The sequence below is a fragment of the Ruditapes philippinarum genome, unplaced genomic scaffold (genome assembly GCF_026571515.1).
Source record: "Ruditapes philippinarum isolate M1 unplaced genomic scaffold, ASM2657151v2 ctg552_1_1_1_1, whole genome shotgun sequence".
NCBI classification, from domain to species: Eukaryota; Metazoa; Mollusca; class Bivalvia; order Venerida; family Veneridae; genus Ruditapes; species Ruditapes philippinarum.
The window spans coordinates 1-22,378 of NW_026864408.1; the positions used below are offsets into that span (position 1 = coordinate 1).

Genomic DNA, 22,378 nt, shown 5'->3' on the forward strand with positions numbered 1-22,378 from the left:
CAAAAAAATAACACTGAGCCGTGTAATATCAAATCCCATCAAAAGTTCATTTGATATATTATAATAACAACCAATTCAGCATTCGTCCTGTAGACAAAAAAAGTGAAATATTTGATCTTGAAATAATTGAATACAAAATAAGTATTTTCTATCTCTTAACATATGAACTTTAACTTTCTTTTAATGTATATGTATGCTAATGGAAACTGTGCGTGAAACTTACTATTTTGTTTTCGTGTAACTTACTATCCAGAAATTGTTCGTTTTACTTACTATACATTTGCAAAGAACATTTGTAGGATACAGACCTTCGAAAATATATTTTATATGAACTTCTACGATAACAGATGTCAATAAAATGATTGATTTTGTGTCTTAAGTGCAGAAAGTAAGTTTATTTTCATTTATTTTGGTACCAAATTATATCGCTTCGTGCGAATTACTATCGCTAAATGTGCAATTTTCACACAATTCAAACAATGTTCTCAAAAACCACAAAACGTAGGATAATGCACTTTGTATTGTCATTTGAAGAAAATTAACGCGCATATGATACCCTAGGTTTTGTTTTGATTTAAGAAACGTTTGTCACCTTAATTTAACATAAAAAGGTACTTACCGGGGCTCAGCAGTCGCCATTTTCTCGTGGGTATTACTATACAAAGTCACGTGATTCCCCCCCCCCGTGTGCATTGTAGCGTAGCGAGTGCAGCAATAAGTTTTATATTTTTTAAAACATGAATTGTAACTGGCATACTCACGTATGCAGTATCGAAATTAATAAGAGTCTAGTATAATACATGTTATGATAATACACGTTTAAATAAAAAAAATTCTTCAAAGCGGCTTAGTTTACGGTTTTTTATATATATGCTGGGATTCACAAATATTCATTTCATTTGGAATTTAAAAACGGTTACAATTCAACTTGATACTCCGCGCACCGGTTACGCTACGGCCATCACACAAATCACGTGATGATGGTCTTATCACAGGATTGTTTCAAGATGGCGGATATGCCAAAGAAATCGTTGAACAATTGTTTTATCAATATTATATCTTGAGCTTTGGTGTCTAGTCGATATGATTAGAAAAAAAGTCATTCTTGTTAAGTGTAGAACCGTAATTATTAATTACGTAAATTATTTCTTTTCGAAATTTGGAAATAAATGGTGCGATATAAAGACTATTTACATAATATTTATGTTTCCGGAATAAGTTTTTGTTTAAGTTCACATCTGACACATTACGGTCTTGACACATAAGCAAATCTGTGATTGCTTTTTAAAAAAAAATCAAACTTTGAAACAAAATCATATCGTCAAATTCTTGACTGCCTGAGATCTAATTCTGTTAGGGGAGATCAGTGTGTGGAGGTTGATATCGTGTCAGAATCGAAACAACGCACTTTCGACCCCACCCCCTCTTTTAGGCCTCAAATGGTGAAAAAATGTCCTATTTGGGGCCAAAACATATGCTTTCGTTTGAAAAATGTTGCTAAAAAGTGAGCATTTTTTTCGGCGCCGCCCCCATCCAAAAGATACATCAGCGGGTTGCCAGAAGGGAGAGGTGCCCCCTTCTGTTTTGGGGGGCCTGAAGGGGGGCGGTAGTTCCCCTCATCGCCAAGAAAATTTCGGACTTGTGAGAGGCTAAAAATTACCCCAGATCGATCATAAGGTAACGTGTAACCAACACTGAAAAGCCTTTGACTCTATCACAATCCCTTGAGAAGTTGCAGCACTTAAAAATAAATTTTGATGGAAAAATCAGGGCAAAATAGTGATTTTTGGCAATTTTGAGATGTCCCCTCGTTGCCTTGGTAACAGGAAATTTAAGATTGAGAATGTCGTTACAAAGGCAATGGTCCAGTCAACATTTGTGCCAAGTTTGATTAGCATTGAAGCATTTTTCATAGTTTCATAGCAGTTTGAACTTGTAACAGGAGGCTTTTCAATGAAAACGGCCATATTTCACAATATGCTCATGAGAGAAATGGTTAAATAGATAATATATGATGACTTTGAGTTTAATACCATTAAATCATTAGTGACCGACATTTCCAGCTAGATAATTTATATTTCACAATCAAAAAACATGTCAAGGTAGGAGGCATTTATCAACAGCGAAAAATATTGTAATAGCCTACTTTAACCCATTTATGTAAAAGTTGATATTAATCGATAATTATGCGTGGAGATGTTGTTTAAAGACATATATTCACGACGAATGATGGGCAACTAACAACAGACAGATTGCAGTCACAGAAGTGCTCGGGTGAGCTGAACACATTGACTTACCACGTTTATGCTTGATATACCATAGCTCTGCAAGCCGACCCTCCATCTCGTTTGTGTCCTGTCCATTCTCTGAACAAACGATCAGTTCTAGCAGTTCAGTCTGCCAAGTCTTTCTTAGACGCTCCTTAAAATCCGTGTAACCTTTAGCACCTTTGGATATAACTATTTTCAATAGTGTGTCATTCTTATCAGTAAGGTCCTTATCCTGCAATATATGTTCATTACATTATCAATACGTTTGGAAAGTCAACGTTTAATGTCAAAATTGTGGTGTACTGAAGAAGAAAAAACAAGAGCGAACGGCATTTCAGAGATTTAAACGGCTTATTGCAAGTATCGTTTATGATTTGTCTTCTTTTTTATTTAAGTTCTAATTTAGAAAATCGATCTATATAGTTCCGTGTTCAGCTGAATAAGGATAATAATAGAGTGACGCACCGGTCCAAATGTTACAGTGTAAAAGGTATCATATTGGAGAAGTTATCATTAGCCAGTCAGATTTGCGGTATACTTTTCAAATATCAAACAATATAACAACTGTCAGCGTAACGCACTTGATAAGGATCTTATCAGTCTAATTGTTTCTGGTTAAGATGCAACATTACGGCCGGTATATATTTCGCATAATCAAAATCTTATTTAAACTTGTTTTTCCTTGCATTACATTTAAATGCCTGCCTTTGTTACACGTTGAAGAATTTATAAAGTAACTTCGTCGTAATGCTGGTTGTTAATGCATTGTTTTACCTTTCCAATCGATTGTTAAAAACTGTTTGTGTACGCATAAAATGAAACATCTCTTCCACATTATCATGGGCAAAAGTAGGAGTGTTAGAGACTTGCAGTGATCTAAGCTGTTGAGAAAACTTTATTAAATCCGGTTAATTCCCCCCCCCCCCACAAAGTGAACGACGATTTGTTGAATATGCATCATGGTTTAAAAAGGAACAACAAATAAATAAACAAACAAACAAACAAAAACACTTAAATGAATAAGAACATAAAACTTACGGGCGTAAGATTGTCTTACAAAGCCCTTTATTTGTCAAAGCAGAAATGGTAAAAAATAATAACGAATGTAATAAATGTAACGCGACATGATTAGCAAAGAAAGCTGTATCTAGAAAATTTCGCAATCATTTGAGATGGTTTTGCAGTGATACCAAAATCGTCATATTTTCCAGTGATATATTATATTAGTTGTAGGCATGAAATAAGATTATTCCTCGAATGCCTGCCTCAGTTATTATACTACAATCAATAATTCAAGTAAAGAATTATTGTCACCCAAACATCTGCTTTCAAACTACTTAATATCGTACCTTGATACTATTTCTTTCTGTGTCGGTGAGTAATACAAAGTCTGTTTTACAATCAATTACGGGATCAGGATGCATATACTTCCTGAGTGCATCGTAATTTCTATTTATGACTTGACGTCCTATATGCATTTCAATATCAGAAGACTCTGCCATCTCCAGTCCTTAAATAAAGATAAATAATTCATTTATTAAATACTCTACATAATCATAATACAGTATGTGTTAATTTTAACAGTATACGTGTATAGGAAATATATCGCATTAAAAATGATCCAAATTACGGTACAAAATATATTCTTATCTTTCTTATCTATCTTTAATCTATACCTGACTCGATATAAAAGATAAGATAATACAAGACAATTTGTTTATTTGGGTCTTTTGTACAAACGTTTAAAAATATAACGAAGTTATGAAAGAAAAAACGTAAACAATACAAATGTTAAATTGTTTCGAGAGACTAAGAAAATGTTCATAAACAAGAGGGCCGTGATGGCCCTAGATCGCTCACCTGACCCATCAAACTCATCAGAACAATTACCTAGACAAGCATTCTGACCAAGTTTCATGACAGGTGAGTCAAAAAATGTGACCACTAAGAGTGTTAACAAAGATTATCCATATTTGAGCAGTGTGACCTAGTTTTTTACCCAGGTGACCCATATTCGAACTTGACATAGAAATCATCAAAACAAACTTTCAGATCAAATTATCAGGATACTTGGATCAAAACAGTAGCCACTAGTGTGTTAACAAGATTTTTCTATTTTTAGCTCAGGTGACCTAGTTTTTCATCCGACATGACCCATGTTCGAACTCATCCGAGCAATGACCTAGAAAAGCATCCTGACCAAGTTTGATGATAATTTAGTCAAAAATGTGACCACTAGAATGTTAACAAGGTTTTTCCATATTTGGGCAATGTGACCTAGTTTTTCATTTGAGATAACCCATGTTCGAACTCATCCAAGCTATCAACGAGATAAGCATCCTGGCAAAGTTTGATGATGATTGAGGCATAAATGTGACCGCTAGAGTGTTAACGAACAAGTGTGGACGGACGACAGACGACGGACATTCAACGATCCTAAAAGCTCACCCTGAGCAAGCTCAAATCATCGTAGACATGTTTCCTCTATTTCATTTTGGCAATATAACAGTTAAAGTGATTAAGTATTTTGTATGGAAGTCAAACGACCGCATACTCGTTGTTTGCTACTTTTATGACACTTTCAAAATAAGAGCTACTTTTTCAGGTCACAATCTCTTAAATTATTATGTTATCGTAATAATACTCATATTTCCCTTTTTCTTAAATTAATATTCGTATCGTAGGCATAATGTGCCTTTGAATTCACATAAAAATATGAACATTTCTAGTCCATGCCCTAGTATTAGGCTTTAGAATCTTTACCTGTGCGTCCTTGGACAATGAATCAATCAATATTCAATATGTTTCAATGACCATACACTTTGAGATAAAAAAACGATCGGCAATATTATCACACTATATCATTACACCATTATATCATTTGTGCTTTTTTGGAAAACCTGTGAAACTATTTCACGCACTGTCCTTGGATTATTTATGTGTAGTGGTATAAAATAGAATAGTATGAAAAGTAACTAGAAGAATATGAGTCTCTGATTGTAGCTGCAGTGATTCTTCTTATATTCTAAATCATCTTTTGATACTTCTTTCAACATTTCTACAGAAAGAAATATTCTTAATTTTTGTTATGAAAACAATCCATTCAATATGATATTAAATTATGAACCAAAAGAAATCTTCCCGGGTTGTAATTGTGAGGCGTTTATAAACATTCAAAAGTTATAGATTACAGTGATCTATAAAAAATAACAAATTTCTATAACAAGTACATGTACTTATTTTAATTTACTTCTTTTGAAATAATTTCATTTATATTTATAGTTTATGTGGTTGTAGAGGGGGGGAGGCTTAGGTAACGGGTACTTGTTATACGAGGAAGCTAAGGATCCTACACATCTGGTTAAATCCAGTTGCTTTTCTGTTTTCTGTTTGGTTTTTAATATTATTTTAACTGTCCTTGGAGTCATAATTCTATAGGCAATAAAATTCAAACATGTCTAGACTTCTCTATTTATATACTAAACATACAAGCCAAAACGTCAATCAACGAGGATATTATATTTCTGTTTTGCTTAACTACTAGTACTTTATAAGATATTATGATTTTAAAGTCAGTTATTCAATATGAGTGGTTAAATATTACGACATTAATCATTCAGAAGGAGTTCTTTGTATACGTTGCTTCATTTGGAAACTGCTTTTTGAAAATCGATGTTTAATGCTTGTATATTTTATATTTCATTTTTATTTTTTTATATTATTTTACAGTACTAGGAGTCGACCTGCTGCAAATTAATTGTCGTATGGTCCTTTCACATGTAGGGATTTGCTGTTTATGCATGTAAGGACATAAAACATGCGCCATGATAAATAAATAAACAAGATAAACAATTTCTGGCGCAAGCCAAGAGAAATATTTATATCAAAGTGCGCATGCGTGAGGTGATTTTTCCGGGAAGTTGGTAAAAACGGAGGCCCGGCATGCAAATTATGTCGAAATGAAATATAAGAAATTAGTTGTTATAATGAGATGATGAAATGGAATGATATAGAAATGATATAATACATAAAAACGATATTAAGGATATTAAGAAAACACGAATATCGACCACATGACATACTTCCCCACTTTGAGGAATGTCGCCCCGACATTCATAAAATATTAAAGAGGAAGGGCTTGAATCAGACATTGCAAGTAGTAAGCTTAAATCATAAAGTAACTAAACTACTAGGTATTACATAACTAAATCTAAATACTGAAGGCAATTACAACCTGTGTGCAAATATATAATACCCGGGCAAAAAACCTTAAACTCAAGCATGCTCCACGAAAATACCGTATGCCGTGAATCGAGAAAAATATATGTCACACGGAAACAAAATTTTAATTTATCAGTAGAACTGTGAATTCATTGAAGAGGTGCATTCTAAACAATAAATCCTTTATTTTTAAAGTACTGTAAAGTATATTTATAAATTATCAAGGTAAAATATATGGTACATAGTATAAAACATAAAACGGAACACATCAGGTACCGAACAAAGCCCAACTTCAAAGCCTAGCGTTTAGGGCACACACTTTTTATTACTTGGGGGCCATATGCCGCTTTTCATGGAATGGCACGGAAGTGTCACATTGAAGGTTCCATGATAATCGCCGAATTAACACATCTGCGGATGTTTCTAAATTCAAATTTTTACTATATCATGTTTAAATGTTGAATTCTGCTTAAGCCGGTGCTAGGGGGCGTGGACGATAACTTGCACTTTCCAGTACCGTCCATGAACAGGCTCAATCAAACCGAGCCTGCAACATTTTCAATTTTGTTGTGTTGGACTTTCTTTAGGGATTCTGTTTTTCTCTATTTTTTGAGTGCTTCAATCTTCTCAGGATCTGTCTTCACACCATCAGCACTAACAATGTGACCCAAATACTGGACTTGCAGCTTAAAGAATTCACACTTGGACCCTTAAAGTTTAACATTGTGCATCTCAAGACGTTGAAAGACAGACTGAAGGCGACGGAAATGAGAATCAATAGAATCAGAAAAGATGATAATGTCATCGAGATAAGTCAAACAGTCACGAAGGTGAAGTTCGCCCATACAACGGTCCATTAGACGCTGAAACGTTGCAGGGGCATTGGTCAGACCAAAGCCATTCTGTTGCACTCATAGAATCCGAGAGGCCCAACACTAAAGGCAGTCTTTTGCTTATCAGATTCTTTGACTGGGACCTGCCAATAACCTGAGTGAAGGTCGAGTTTAGAGAAGATAGTAGAATCAATGAGAGAATCAATAGTTTCGTCGAAGCGAGGAAGGGCATAAGCATCCTTGATTGTACGGTTGATCAGTTTCCGGTAATCGATACAAAAACGCAAAGACCCGTCCTTTTTTTCCTTGCTAACACAACATTAGAAGAAAAAGGGACTCTTGGACTCACGGATCGCTCCTGCCCGAAATCATGTCTCGTAAATGCTCACGTACCTCCTTAAACATCCCTGGTGGTATTCGGCGATACGGGTCTTTAGAAGGTGTGGGATCAGACAGATTGATTTCATGTTCGACCAAGTCAGTAGAACCAAGATCAGTAGGCCCAGAGGAGAAAATATGTTCCCACTGACTGAAGAAGGAAGTCACCTTAAACTTCTGTTCAGAAGTTAAAGTTTCAGTGGGAATAGAAATACCAAGGTCATTAAGAGTCTTGTCTGAATTGTGGGATTTATCAGCAACGCCCTCTGAAGGATCAATGGTGCGAACAACAGACACATCATGTAAATTACAAAGAGTCATTCTTGGATAAATGGCGATAGATCTAGCAGTCAAGTTACAAACACGTACTGGAACCCTGCAAAAAGAACTACCAGGTTGTAATTTAACCAATCTAGGGCACACATTCAACATAAGAGGATCAGTAGACTCTGTAACACCAGAAGACATTTTGCCAATATGTCTCACCTTTCCCTCAAGTGTTGTTGTTTCGAAAGGCTTAACAATGATAGTCTAATGATGAAGAAGAGTAACAGGTTTGGTGACAATGTCAGGCAAGGAAGATATGATGTCAGAAAGTGGAGATGATGTTGACTCTGTTCCTGATGACTTCAAAACGTTCAAAATGTTGGTGCCTATTATCAAAGGGACTCTGCAGGAGTATTCTGTGTCTGGAACAATCAGAATAGGACTGAAAAAGATTGTGATGAAAGACAAATATCAAGAACTGAATATCCAAGATATGGTACCTTAGACTCATTAGCAGAAGAAATATCCAACATAAAATCGAACAACTGTGACATGACAGGCTGGGGCTTTAAAGATTTGAAGAATGAAATTCCAATAGATGAAATCATAGAGCCAGTATCTATCAAAGCTATAGTAGAAGTACCATTTATAAGAATTTCAGATTCATAAGAAGAGCCAACAAGAGGAAATGAAGAAGCAGGGTCATTAGAAGGGGAAGTATGACCTCTCATCTGCCCTGCGATGGAGGTCGACTAGTTTAAAGGACTGGCAGAGGTTTTGACTTACTGAGTGGAAGATCTCTCTTGTTTTAAACCCTTGAGTTCTCGATACTAGACAGCCTGGATTCCATGCCTTCCATCTGCTTAGAAAGGGCCCTTATTACCTGAAGAAGTTTACTATCTAGAGTAGTGACACACTGCTGTGCAGGAACAGACTCATTAGGAGTATTAGAAGTAGTAACAGAAATATTGGCCTGAGGTTGCCTGCCTAGAGGAAAGATGGACAGCTAACAAGGAAAAGCGTAAGTCTTCCTCAATGGCTGTCAACTCTTTACGAAGATTATTGAAGTTGAGGTCCTTCCGAAAAAGAAATCTAGAGGCATTCTTAAGCTGTATATCACGAAGGCCTGACCACAACCTACCCCGCAACATCTCATCCTTGGACATGCTATCAAGATTGCAAGGTATCCTGCTTAGCAACCTCTCCAGACGCAAACTATAATCAGCAACAGACTTATCCACCTTCTGCTGTTCATTATAAAACTGTTTCTTCAACATTTCAGTTGAATGAACATTACCATAAATGCCATCTAACTCATTCAAGATCTCATGAACAGTGGCATTTTCACCTAAAGAACACCTCCGTCACTGCCTTTCAATGATTTACGAATGGCCTCCCTGATGGTAAATGGTGGATAATTACCCTTATTTATGTCACAATTGACATCATAGCGCCATATCTCAAACATTGACGAGTTGTATTTCCCATCTCCTGAAAAAGAAGGTAACTCAGGGATACGGCTAAGTACCAAATCCCTATTTGTCACAAAAGACAAGTATGGTTGAGGGTTAGGCATGGATGGAGGAATGCTATAAACAGGTGGAGGAAAGTGGACCTGATGTGTATTCTATATGTTCTGCTGATATGTTCCCGGATAGGAGTAGGTGTAACATCAAATGTATGACTTGAGTGTATTGTATGAGGTGTACTTGCCATCACATTTACTTGAAACTTACCAGATTTCTGTAACTGTTTAGCAAAAAATTCCAGATTTGCATCTGAATAGTCTATGGACTGAGTTGTACCATCTTCCATGATGAAGTGAAAAAAATTGATTGGGCAAAATACAAAATGAATGTTACTTGAAATTAAAGATTTGAAATGGCCCCAAAATGTACGCCATACACTATAAAAAGTGATTTACATCAGTAACCAGTTTAGGTCTATATCGATGTAATAAAAAACAAACAATAGAAATAAAACAATTTTATTTCAAGAGAAAAACACAAAGACTAGAAAATAATCATTCAACTTTATTCAAATTATGGCCCACACAGTGTACCATACATTACACACAAAATTCCAAAGTCACATGAACAGTATATTTATCTTAAAGTAGATTAGATCAAAGTTTGTCAAACAATAGATCTAATAAAACTGATATTCAGTCTCTATTATAAAGCAGTAATAAATTCAACTGAATAATATTCAGTGCTTAACTTACTTAATAAATAACTTATTACAGACACGCTACAGGTAACAAGTCTATAAAATTCTATTCATGTGAGGTGCACAGACCCTTGTTAAGTGACTTGCTATAGTGTATAAATTTCAACTAATTTATGGTAATTGCAAGAGACACACAGGCTTGTGAAATTATATGCAGGAATTCTGTATAACAAACAATGTTCAGTCCAGTACTCTATACAATATCAGAAAAAAAAAATCCCAAAGACCTTACTTACATAGATTATTTATAAATTTACCTGCTCAGGCACAGACTCAACTTAATAGAAGTACACACAAAGCTAACCGAATAAATAAATGTGTAAAGTTTCCTATCTCCTGATTAAGACAATTATTTAAATGCTAAATGTTTAATTTTTAGCTCATAAAGTAAAATAATATACCTATCAACAGACTTTTTATAATGACTAAATGAGAAGAACCCAAATTATCAACTTTTCAACTGTGATACTGAATAAATATTTCAAACCTACCTGTATACTTTATTTATATTTAGCATTATTTACTCACAAGTCAACTACAATATTCTGTTCCTACAATAAATGCTAAACTATCCAATCTACATGCTTACTTCAGGCAAAGTTCTGGTTCAAGCCCTGGTTTTAATAAATAATAATACTATTATTATTATTATAGGTACAATAAGTAATCAGGTACAATAAGTTATCAGGATAGGATATGAAATAATTCAGCTGTTGGATATATAATATCTAGGGTAATATTGGATTTATTGCAGTAAATGAACAATACCAGACTGGATGGAAATAATTTCAAATAGGGACAGGTGTAATATACTAGTTATTCAGACCTAGATGAAAGATAAAAGAGACAGAGTGTTAGCTCACCAACCACCTGATAGTTAAATGCTGTGTCTACATGTCTGTGAACTGTATCAATCTTCAAAATGCCAGCAACAGGATAAAAATCAATGTCACAGAAGCCTGAAGTACAAGGCTTTGTGGAATTCGACGTAAAATATACAAAGTCAAATATAAATATACATGTATATCTATGGTTCAAAACAAAAATTGATTTTCACATGTAGATCTTGATCAAGATTTTACACCGCTCAAAAAAGATAAATGAAAAAATCAACCTAGATCTACATTTTTCAATATCTATAAAGGCACTATAAATTAAAATTAATAAGACACTTTATCCAAAATATAAGGAATGGTAGCCGTACGGGTAGTAAGGCTAGCCAAAAATTTTACCGTACGTGAGTCACGACGACTACAGGGCCCCAAATGTATTGGCTAAATCGAAGCATTTTTAAAATTTATTGGAAGTGAAAAGATTTTTTTTAGTCTTTAAGCGAGGATTTTAACCAAGAAACAGCAATTGTCTTCGTATGTTTTAGAGATAAATCGCCTTGTTGGCTACAGTAAAAAAGTACTTTGTCATCTCAAGACGTTGGGGAAAAAAAGCGTTTGGTCGCAGTTATATAACATCAATTGAAATAGTTTTTTGTCATCTCAAGGCGTTGGGAAAAAATAGCGTTTGGTCGCAGTTAAATAACATCAATTGAAATAGCTTACAAAATTCGATGATAATCCTTTTTTGTTTCATTAACTTTAAATTATTGACACCTTTAAAATGAAACAAAAAAAACGAAAATTATTGTTGTTAGGCTCTGATAATTGCGTCAATTACCGACGGTATAGAAGTTTGTTAATATAAGGAAAGTTTACATGTTCCGTGAAACGCACTTTAAAATTATATTGTCAGTCCCTGGGTAGACTTTAAGTATGGCTAATTAATTGATTGTGCTTTTATGTTCGATATTTATCTTGTGTATTTAAAAATTATACAATTATTTTGCTTTTCATCGTTTTTTTTTTTTTTTTTTTTTTTTCAATGTTCTTCTTATTTAATCCACTCTGATCATTATTTATTATAAAAAATTCATCTTTCATACAAATAAAACAACAAATCATAATCATGAGGCACAAAATAACATATGCATGTTCGACTTCCATATAATGTTGAAAAGTGCCGTACGGCTATACAATACAGCGAGTCCTGGCTAGTCAAACGCTAGAACTTTTAAATCTGGTTCCTTTTGAAGTTAGCGTTTTAAATATATCTAGAACGCCTGCCTTAAAAGGAACCAGATTTGGCTGCAGACATTTTCAGCAATTGCGACATGAAATATCTAGAACGCCTATCTCCAACGGCACTAGATTTGACTGGAGACATTATCAAAGATTGCCACATTTAATATCTAGAAGGCCTGCTTCAAAAGAAACCAAATCTAGAACTCATTTTTCTAGAGGCAACATATTTGACTGGAGACATTGTCAAAATGAATGCCACATTTAATATCAAGAATGCATATCTCTATATGTTCCAGATTTGGTATGATATCTTATCATAGATTGCTCATGAAATATGTAGAACGACTATATCCACTGGCACCAGATTTGGATGGAGACATTGTAAAAGATTGCCACATGTTATATCTTAAACGCCAGTCCATATAGGTACCATATTTGGCTGGAGACACTGTCATAAATTGCCACAGGAAATATCAGGAAGGGAAATCTCAAAATGTACCAGATTACACTGGAGAAAGTGTGAAAGAGTGGCACGTGTTATATCTAAATTGCCAGTCTCTACATGTACCGGATTTGGCTTCAGACAATTTCAGAGATTGCCATAGAAAATATCTGGAACGCCTATCTCTTAAGGCACTAGGGTTGACTGGAGAAAGTGTCAAAAATTGCCACATTTATTATCAAGAACGCATATCTCTACATATACCAGATTTGGCTCGAGACATTATCATAGATTGCTCATGAAATATAGAGAACGTCTATCTCTACAGGTACCAGATAGGACTGGAGATATTGTCAAAGACTGTCACATTCAGTATCGGGGACGCATATCTATATATATATCTACCAGATTTGACTGGAAACATTGTCGAAGATTGCTACATGAAATATCTAAAACGCCTGTCTCAAAAGGTACCAGATAAGTCTATTTCCACTAATTCAAGGGCAATAATTCTGTCAATACTGATATGACATTATGCTAGTAAATAATTCTATTATTTATAATGAAAACATGACAATACAAAGATGAATTTATAGTTTATTGAAACCATCTAATCGGCATACATGTATATTTTGCAAAACCTGAAAAAGTAGTTTGCGACACAAACTTACACTGCAGCTATATTTGCGACACATACACTGCAGCTATATTTGAGACACAAACTTTCACTGCAGCTATATTTGCGACACAAACTAACATTGCAGCTTTATTTGCGACACAAACTTACAAGGCAGCTATATCAAGTTATATAGAAAACGGAAATACTAGAACGTGTATTACAAACAGAGCAACATCTCTTGCACATCTTCAAAACATCTATCAAGGCACAAACTGAAAATGATTTCTGAAAACAAGTAGGAGTAGTTGACGACACAAACATCAATTTCCGTTTTTATTATGTTATATGCTACCGGAAATAGCGTAACGTTAATAACAAAACAGATTTTAAAAAATGAGTCTTAAATAAAAAAACAGATTAAAAATGAGTCTTGAATAAAAAAAAACAAATTAACAAAACGAGTTTGTTTGTTTGTTTTTTTCATTTTACGCCTTTTTCCAACAGTATTTCAGTCATATAGGCGGGTAGTTTCCTAACCATCGTTCCTGGAGAGTTACACCAGTACTAGACTACCTTCCTCCGCGCTAAACTACCAAAGCATCTCCCGGGGATCAAACCCACGCCAGAGAGGTAACTGGATTAGAAGTCATCGACTCTAACCCCTCGACCACGGAGGCGGCAACAAAATTAGTACTAATGATAACTAAGCTATCATATCCCACATGCTATGATGACCTAGGGTGTGAAAAGACTAGAGCAGAAACGTTCAGGAGCTGAAAGTTCCAGATACCGGTAACTAACAGAGCGGGATACTTGCAAACAGGACTTTTCGGCCCCTTAACCCTTTTAAAATATAATTAAAGGTGTTTTTTTCTTCTTATTTTATAAAATGAAAATAATACGTTTTCATATTTCAAACAAAAAAGCAATAATTTTTTTTAAAAATAAACTGCGTGGGTAATTTGATATATATTGATATAGATCAGTTTGATCAATATGCATACCACTTACTGTGGTATTTGACACTGACACACGTATCAAATAACACTATTAAAAATAACATAATAATTAAGGTGCTATTCAATAATGTTGTGATTGCACAGACCTGTACGATTTAATTACTTCGAAATCAATACCATTATAACAATTTTGAGATTGATAAGGAACTATAGATAAATTATAGTACATAACATAACTCTTAAATGATTAATCGAACATAGTCATCGAACAGTACAATCTTTATTGTATATTACAAAATATATCTTCCATTAAGTTAATAGTTATGATTTGTTATTATCATGTATTTGTCATATTGTAGTATTATGACACTATCCACTTATTTTAAGAGTTAACGAGTCCAGTTATGATAGAAAACATTATAATAAGTTTAAGTGGGCCGATGTGTTAAAGGGCTCATTTCATTGGGCATGAAATGTCTTGGTACCAAAATGACTAGAAATCGGATATTTTAGTGGTGCCATACCTTTGCAAGGAATGCCGTCGTTTTGGCTAGCCGTACTTCCAATTTGTAAACACTGAATTATTCTAAAGAATTTACACTGTTTGTTTACAAATGTTCAAAGTCCACAAATATATTGTTGTCGTCTAAATGGTCCGAAGAAGTGAATAATCCAACGTTGATATATAAATAAGAATATGTATCTTTAATTAATTAAATGTTAGAGCTCTTTAAAATATAGAAAATTAACTAGCTAGTTGAACGGAGACCCGGTCACCGGAAGTAAATAAGAAATATAAAAGCCGTTCTGATTGGCTGTAGTTGGGAAATCCCTACGTCACCTCTGTGTTCGTTGTTTCGCCCCAAATAAATTCGTACCATTGAAAAATACCATCCAAACATAAAAATCCACACTGTCCACCAATGTCGTATGGTCCTTTCACATGTAGGGAATGGCTGTTTATGCCTGTGAGGACATAAAACATACGCCTTAATAAATAAATAAACAAGATAAACTATTTCTGGCGCAAACCAAGAAAAATATTTATATCAAAGTGCGCATGCATGAGGTGGTTTTTCCGGGACGTTTGTAAAAACGAAGGCCCGGCATGCAAATTATGTCGAAATGAAATATAAGAAATTAGTTGTTATAATGAGATTATGAAATGGAATGATATAGGAATGATATGGGATAATGGATTGTATATCGGACTGTAAAGAAACATAGATAACAGACAAATACAAGATACATATACATGTATATACAAATACAAGGACAAAATGATACATAAAAACGATATTCAAAAACACGAATATCGACCTCATGACATAATCTTATAATAGAAATAACACGAGTAGACACATCAGTACAGATATCATATTTCTGTTTTGCTTCGCTACCAGTAGTTTTATATATATATATATATATATAGAAATGAGAGAATATATACACACATACCACCACATCGATATGCCAGTCCAATTACGGCACAGCGCCTAGCAGAACAGTCATGAAAGCATAGCCACTGCTCATCCACCATCACAAAAATGATGGTTTCAGAACAGCTTTATATACAGTCACAAACTGCACTACACATTGAAACAAGCTCAACATTCACAGATATAGAGTTTGTTCTCTGTTATCATATCTCACAAATCAACGATGACATTTTTATTGTCTTCTTCACTGATTGGGACCAGAGAACTATATATCTATTTCCGACAGTCAACTGGATCACGTAAGATCAAGAAGATCCGTAGGATACAATGAATTTAGACAGATAAAGTATATATAAAGGGAGATAATTAAATTCAATACAGTTATACTTTCCCCTGCGTGGGATCACTTAAGATACAAGTGTGCAGATAAATTGATAGAAATGAGAGAATATATACACACATACCACCACATCGATATGCCAGTCCAATATATATATATATATAAAAGGCCATTCAGACTGAGTGAATAAAACAATGTAATGTTCATATTAACGTGTTATGAACTAATATAAAAAGTATTCTAATTGGCAATGCTTTTTTTCTCACATGAATATTTCGGTTTTCATAAAACGTTGTTGAAACAGTTTGTTTTTATCTTTAAATAAATATTTTAAAAGACATATAAGTCTTTTCTCCAAACTTAGAGAACCGCAATTCTATTCAACACACTTCTATCTTCTGACATGAATGATATCTGTAGAAAAAATTGCTCCCTTAAAAATATAATGTAGGGATCGTGAGATTTAGCGCGTTAATAATTTTATGTTTAAGACGTCTTTTTATAAAACATTAAATTGGTAAAACGGATCAAAACAAAAATTCGTATTTTGTTATCACATTTACACTTGTATGAAGCTTGTTGGTATTTATCATGTAAATAAAACACTGAACAATGTAACTGAAACGATTGTTTTGAAAGGACACACATCGGGTAATCATTAACAAAGAATTTGAGCGCACAAATAATTAATTAAAATCAAATCAAAATTTATTTATTGTCGGTATACAGTCATATATAACATTTTACAAAACATAAGCTATGTATAGCTTTTGGCCGACATACATGCATATAAACATAAAACTCATAAAAGAAGCACATTATGATAAACTTTGAAAGACAAATGGTAAAAGACAAGTTAAATTACTATAATGTGGGATGTAGACACTAAATGTAATAGTTTAAAGTAAAATAATAATAATTAATAAAAAATAATGATATGCTAAGGATAACATTTAATTACTGTATCATAAGTGAATAAAATAATATATATCTAGATAAAAATGCGGAACATATTAGCACATACATAAAATAAGATTACATTAAAAGTTGGGTGGATTCTGCTGATCTTGACCCAGGTCTAGCCTGGACTGTTATAAAAGAAAGGAAACAAGATATTGAAAATGAAAAGGATCATAAAAATGTGACAACTAATTAGGTTTTAAAAATAAAAAATCCCCAATTCAAAATTGGCAAGAAGTGATCAGCAACCTCCTCAATAAGCAAACTTCGCAATAAGCTGACAATAAGCAAACAAAAATTCAAGCATACTGGAAAAATAATACATGTACATAAACATTTATGTTGAGAATATTAACAAAATGTAAGCCAAATAAGAATTAACAACTTTAGAGATACATGTAAGTAAGCAGTAAAACAAAAGAAAGCAGGTAAGAAACAAAACTAAAGATGGAGCTAAACTATAATGCAGGTTTATTGGCAGAAAGTACATGAGCAACTCTCTCCATTCCATGCACCAATTAAACTTTTAGATTGGTCATAATTCACTTCCAGTCTGAGGTGTTGGGGAAGTGAATTCCATAGTTTAGGTGCATTGAAACGAAAAGAGTTGCTGGTGGTTCTTACTTGAGGGATAATGGCTACATTTGTATACCTAAAATTAAAAGAATGAGTTTTTATATTAACAAGATCATGTAAGTATGTTGGTCCTTGTTTATGAATAATTTTATGAATTTCGACGGCTATAGTTCTGATTCGTCTTAATTTTAAATTTGGTAGCTTAGATTTTATTATTTATTAACATGATAAATGCAAATTATGGGGTTGGTTAATGTCAAATAATAATGACGGTCTATGGACAATCGCATAATGAATTAAACGACTTAAATACCATGCAAATGTACCAGATTATTGTTCGAATGTTCGTTCAAAGAACTACGGGACAGCTTCAGCGCGAGCATGTGTCACTGATTCTAATACCTTTCGTTTAAAGTTATAATGCTATATGAGCCTTTGCTTCGATTCTACATATTTGCTTCTTTGGCGTATAGTGTACAAACTAAATCAAAATTATGTATTGCTCCTTGACCAAATAAATAAAACGAACTTATCAATTTGATATAATTTGGTAAATAATGTTATGATAATAAACTACTACTTTTAGAATTATATATGTTATTGCTTCACATGCTCCTGATATTACTTTCATTATGTAATGTCCAGTGCTTATTTTCTAATCATAAATATGATAATACCGCTATAAAAGTCACACTATCTTATGTCTCTACCTATACATTCTAAAGACAGATATATTCATTAAATGAATGATAACAACTCTTATAATTAGCCAGGTTTTGGGTAGTTCAAGAACCTAAAAAAAGAACAAACCGAACAAAGTAAACAATATAAAGTTTGCTTAAAAACGTTAATGCTTTATCATAGTTATATGATAACATAAAGGGAACATCAATCATTTCATTGTTTATTGATTCCGTACGTTCATGATTATCACTTCATGCACACAAGATCAAACGGCAATTTATGTATTCGTACATGTAGGACAGCAAGCACATCTGTGTTTCAACTTTAACTCTTTTTTTAAAACAAGCAAATAATTTTATTCAGGATTCTCATTTGGCATATTGAACGCCTTTACATTTTTACAACTCTTAAGGAATATTTCAAGACCACTACAAGTCGAGCTCAGAAATCAATACATGTAAACATCTCGCCGATCACCACAATCAATAGGTTTTCGTTGGGGTTTTTTTTTTTTTTTTTTTGCCTTTTTTTGTGTTTTTTTTTTTTTTTTTTTTTTTTTTTTTTTTTTTGTTGTTGTTGTTGTTCTTTTTGTGTTTTTTTTTTTGTATTACGAGTATCCTTTTGATTGCAATCAAAAATATTATTCATATTTATGATAGCGTATCAATAATTTCGGCGTCATGCTCGTATATTTGTTTATTTAGTACATTGTTTCTTAATAGCAATATACGAGGGGAAGTCAGAAAATATCCGGACTTTTGACTCGTTCTCACAAACCATTCAACATTTGAAAAAAAAATCTTTCTACTCTTTTTCAAAATATTCTCCACCTACGTCTACGCACTTTTGCCATCTTCGTGGGAGCTTTTGTATTCCCGCTGTGAACCATGACCAGCAGATATTAAAGCCGCCCTGGTCTTATATTTCTTTCCAGCACGCATTTTTTTCAGTTCTGGAAACAAATAAAAGTCACAGGGGGCAAGGTCTGGGCTATAAGGAGTGTGAGCGGCGTCGTCTTTTATGGAAGTCTTTTTAAAAGGTCCCTTCTTCGATTTCATTTAAAAGGGGAATAATTTGGTGGAATTTTATACATGGAAACAGGGAGTTATCATTCATGGCTAGGAAATATGGCCGACTACAATCATGCGTGTGTGTGCGTGTGCGCGCGCGCGTGCGTGCGTGCGTGTGTGTGTGTGTCTGCTTTTGCCTTTGTAAAGAAATTGCACCTTGACCGGCAATTCTTTAACCGTCCAATTGGTAAGTGGAAATTGGAAAGAACTTAAAGTAAAATAAATGTACTTACACCAATAATGTCGTGCTGAACGATCTGTAAGTTATTATTTTCTTAGAAAAATGATTTGTAATAACATTGTTATCGTATAAGTTGTTATCGTATAAGGTTCAACTTTTGTCCATTGTCAGTATTGTTTTTTGTTTTTTAATTAATCTTCCGGAATCATGTTTCAAATGCTTCAACTTCAAGTCCACATATCACAATGACCACAGATAACTCAGATATGCCTCACAAATAAGTGCAATATATTCCCTTATCGGATTTGAATTTAATATGTTATGAAACATAAATGTAATTGCATTATATTCACTTCACGGTTAAAGAAGCCGCTAACCTGTTAGCCAATGAAAATTAAAAATCAAACAACTTAAAAACTACAATATCAAATTGTCTATTTATATATAGTTTGCATATCATTGGATAATCTAAGAAAAACAATCGTCCTTCAAAGACGAATACCGTGTTTTGTTTTGCTTTGGGAAAACACAAAAAAAAACTTAATGTGCACACTCAATTGATCATAAATGTCTACCGTCTTTCTTTTGTTTGAGCTTGCCGTTCTGTCATATATTTGAAAGATTATTTTTCAAATGAGCATTAAGGCCCTTCTTTGTTTCCAAATGTTTTTTTTTTTAAATTTCATGCCTATAGAAGTTCCGCACAGTGGTTTTTAGTTTATGTTGACTTGTAGAGAAGAACAGTTAAAATCATGTGGAAAACTACAATATACATGCTTAGATGTTTCATATGAATCATATCTTGCATATCTTATTCTGTTTTATTTTCCATTTACTATACATTTTATGAATTTATCTATTTATTAATCTATCTTTACATTTTATCTTTATTTTTGATTTCTTGGTAAAACAATGCCAGTCTTAAATATCTAACTAATGTTCTGTTCCGTTAATGTTAATACAATCTCATTTGTTCGATCCTTGTCAACTTAGCAGAACTGCTCTGCAACACAATCTTAATTCAGGAATAAAACTAAAGTATTACTCTGTACCGTTTAAGGGGGCGTAATGCAACGATGATATCAAATTTACATTTGAAGAAATGTAAATTCTAAAAAGGAGTAACAGATTTACATACATGTATATGTATTAATGATATATCTTTATAACAGTTTTTTAACGAACATCAATAAATACGACCCTTTCAACTTGATTAAACAATCTAGATTTACCTTTTGTATTTGGTCGCTATTGTCGAACCGTTAAAGTTGTCCTTTTCTTTCTATTGTAACTAAATATTTAGTTGTAACTTTATATAACCTGTCATATGATCTTTGTCTTTTAGAGACGTTTCAATGAAATTAAGAAAATTCTACAATCAAATTAACAAAACAAGTCCTGAGTAATTTCTTCATCTCAAAAATGTTATTGATTTGTTTGTTTTATTAAGTTTTTGAAACCAAAACTATTAACACACAACTCTATCCAAATCATCTAAAAAAAAAACTTGAAAGATAAAACTGTTTTGCATTTGGATCAAACGTTTCGGTGTAAGAGCTATTGCATAACAGTGTCATAAAACATCTGTATCTGTCCAGATATCCATATTTTTGGCGTTTAAAACTTGGGAAACAAGTTTATTTTGAAGACATTTATCTTTCAAGTTTTGTTTTTTAGATGATTTGGATAGAGTTGTGTGTTAATAGTGTTGGTTTCAAAAACTTAAATAGCCGCCTTTTATATAGTAAAGCGATGTCACTCGCGTGCTGTTTTATTTTGGTTAAATTTAGTAACGTGTCTGATGTCCTTAATGTCTTAAATACTACATTTTTGCTCAAATACGATGTTTTATCGTTGGTCAATTGTTTAATAAAAGTTTATATATCGTTTAATCGGGATATAATTAATTAATGTTCATGACAATATGGGCAACACTGTATATATATATAAATAAGATACATTGTGTCGGATGCATGGCAAATAACGACATTTACTGAAGCGTACCCGTCATGTCACAGTATAAGAAGAGTACATGTACTACTAGTACGACGTAATATAATTTTCGTGTGTTACCCCTTTACTTTCAACAACTGTGCAGATCTAGACAGACATTCGTCTATGTAGCATTTAATTTGGCTCCTAAAAAGGTATGCAGCGCACAGCGCAGCTATTTACGCATGCGTAAAACCTCTCGTGTATTATTGGTGACGCCTGTGAGCGGCGTCGTCTCTTATGGAATGCTTTTTATTTTGGCCTATGGAAGGAGCTGTTATTATTAGCAGTTAATGTTATGTTGTGTTAATTAGTTTTATTTTTATTCGTAAAAATCAAGTAAACAAATATGTTGTTATTTTTTGTATTTAATAACTTTATGTAAAAAGCATGTGCATTGTGATATTATTTTTACAAAATTGCAGTCTCAGTGTAACAGTTTGTCCCGTACCTTTATTGGCAATATTAAAACCCGGATTCCCATTATCGTTGTGGTGTACATTGTTGCCGCATTCTTTTTCATTCATTTATATATTTTCAAAATTTTCCTACAAGATTTGTTTGAAAATTTAGTGCAAAACCATTCAAATAAACGTTCATGTCGCAAAATTAAATTTCGTTTAGTTTTTTTATATAGAAGAAAGCTTGGAATTTACAAATCTCAACCTTTCTTTTAATTTTTTTTATTTAAATACGTTTACTGTAAAAATTATATGACACATAACAGCATGTTACAACAAAACATATCAAAGCCACCATCAAATTAGACCAACTACTTGAGAACTGAGTAACTCTCAGGTACACTGTATGATATGATAAGATGATAAATCTTGGAGAGTGGAA

The 22,378-nt window shown here is 33.3% G+C and overlaps 1 protein-coding gene across 1 annotated transcript; it reads right to left on the minus strand.

Moving 5' to 3' along the window:
- Nucleotides 1-2,297: 2,297 nt before the first annotated feature.
- On the minus strand, nt 2,298-19,904 carry LOC132725476 (uncharacterized; the record flags this gene model as incomplete). Its single annotated transcript, XM_060710615.1, is given in 4 exon segments — nt 2,298-2,502; nt 3,620-3,780; nt 14,818-15,259; nt 19,596-19,904. Coding segments are annotated over 2 exon segments (358 nt in total), but the record flags the coding sequence as incomplete, so codon positions are not given.
- Nucleotides 19,905-22,378: the final 2,474 nt, after the last annotated feature.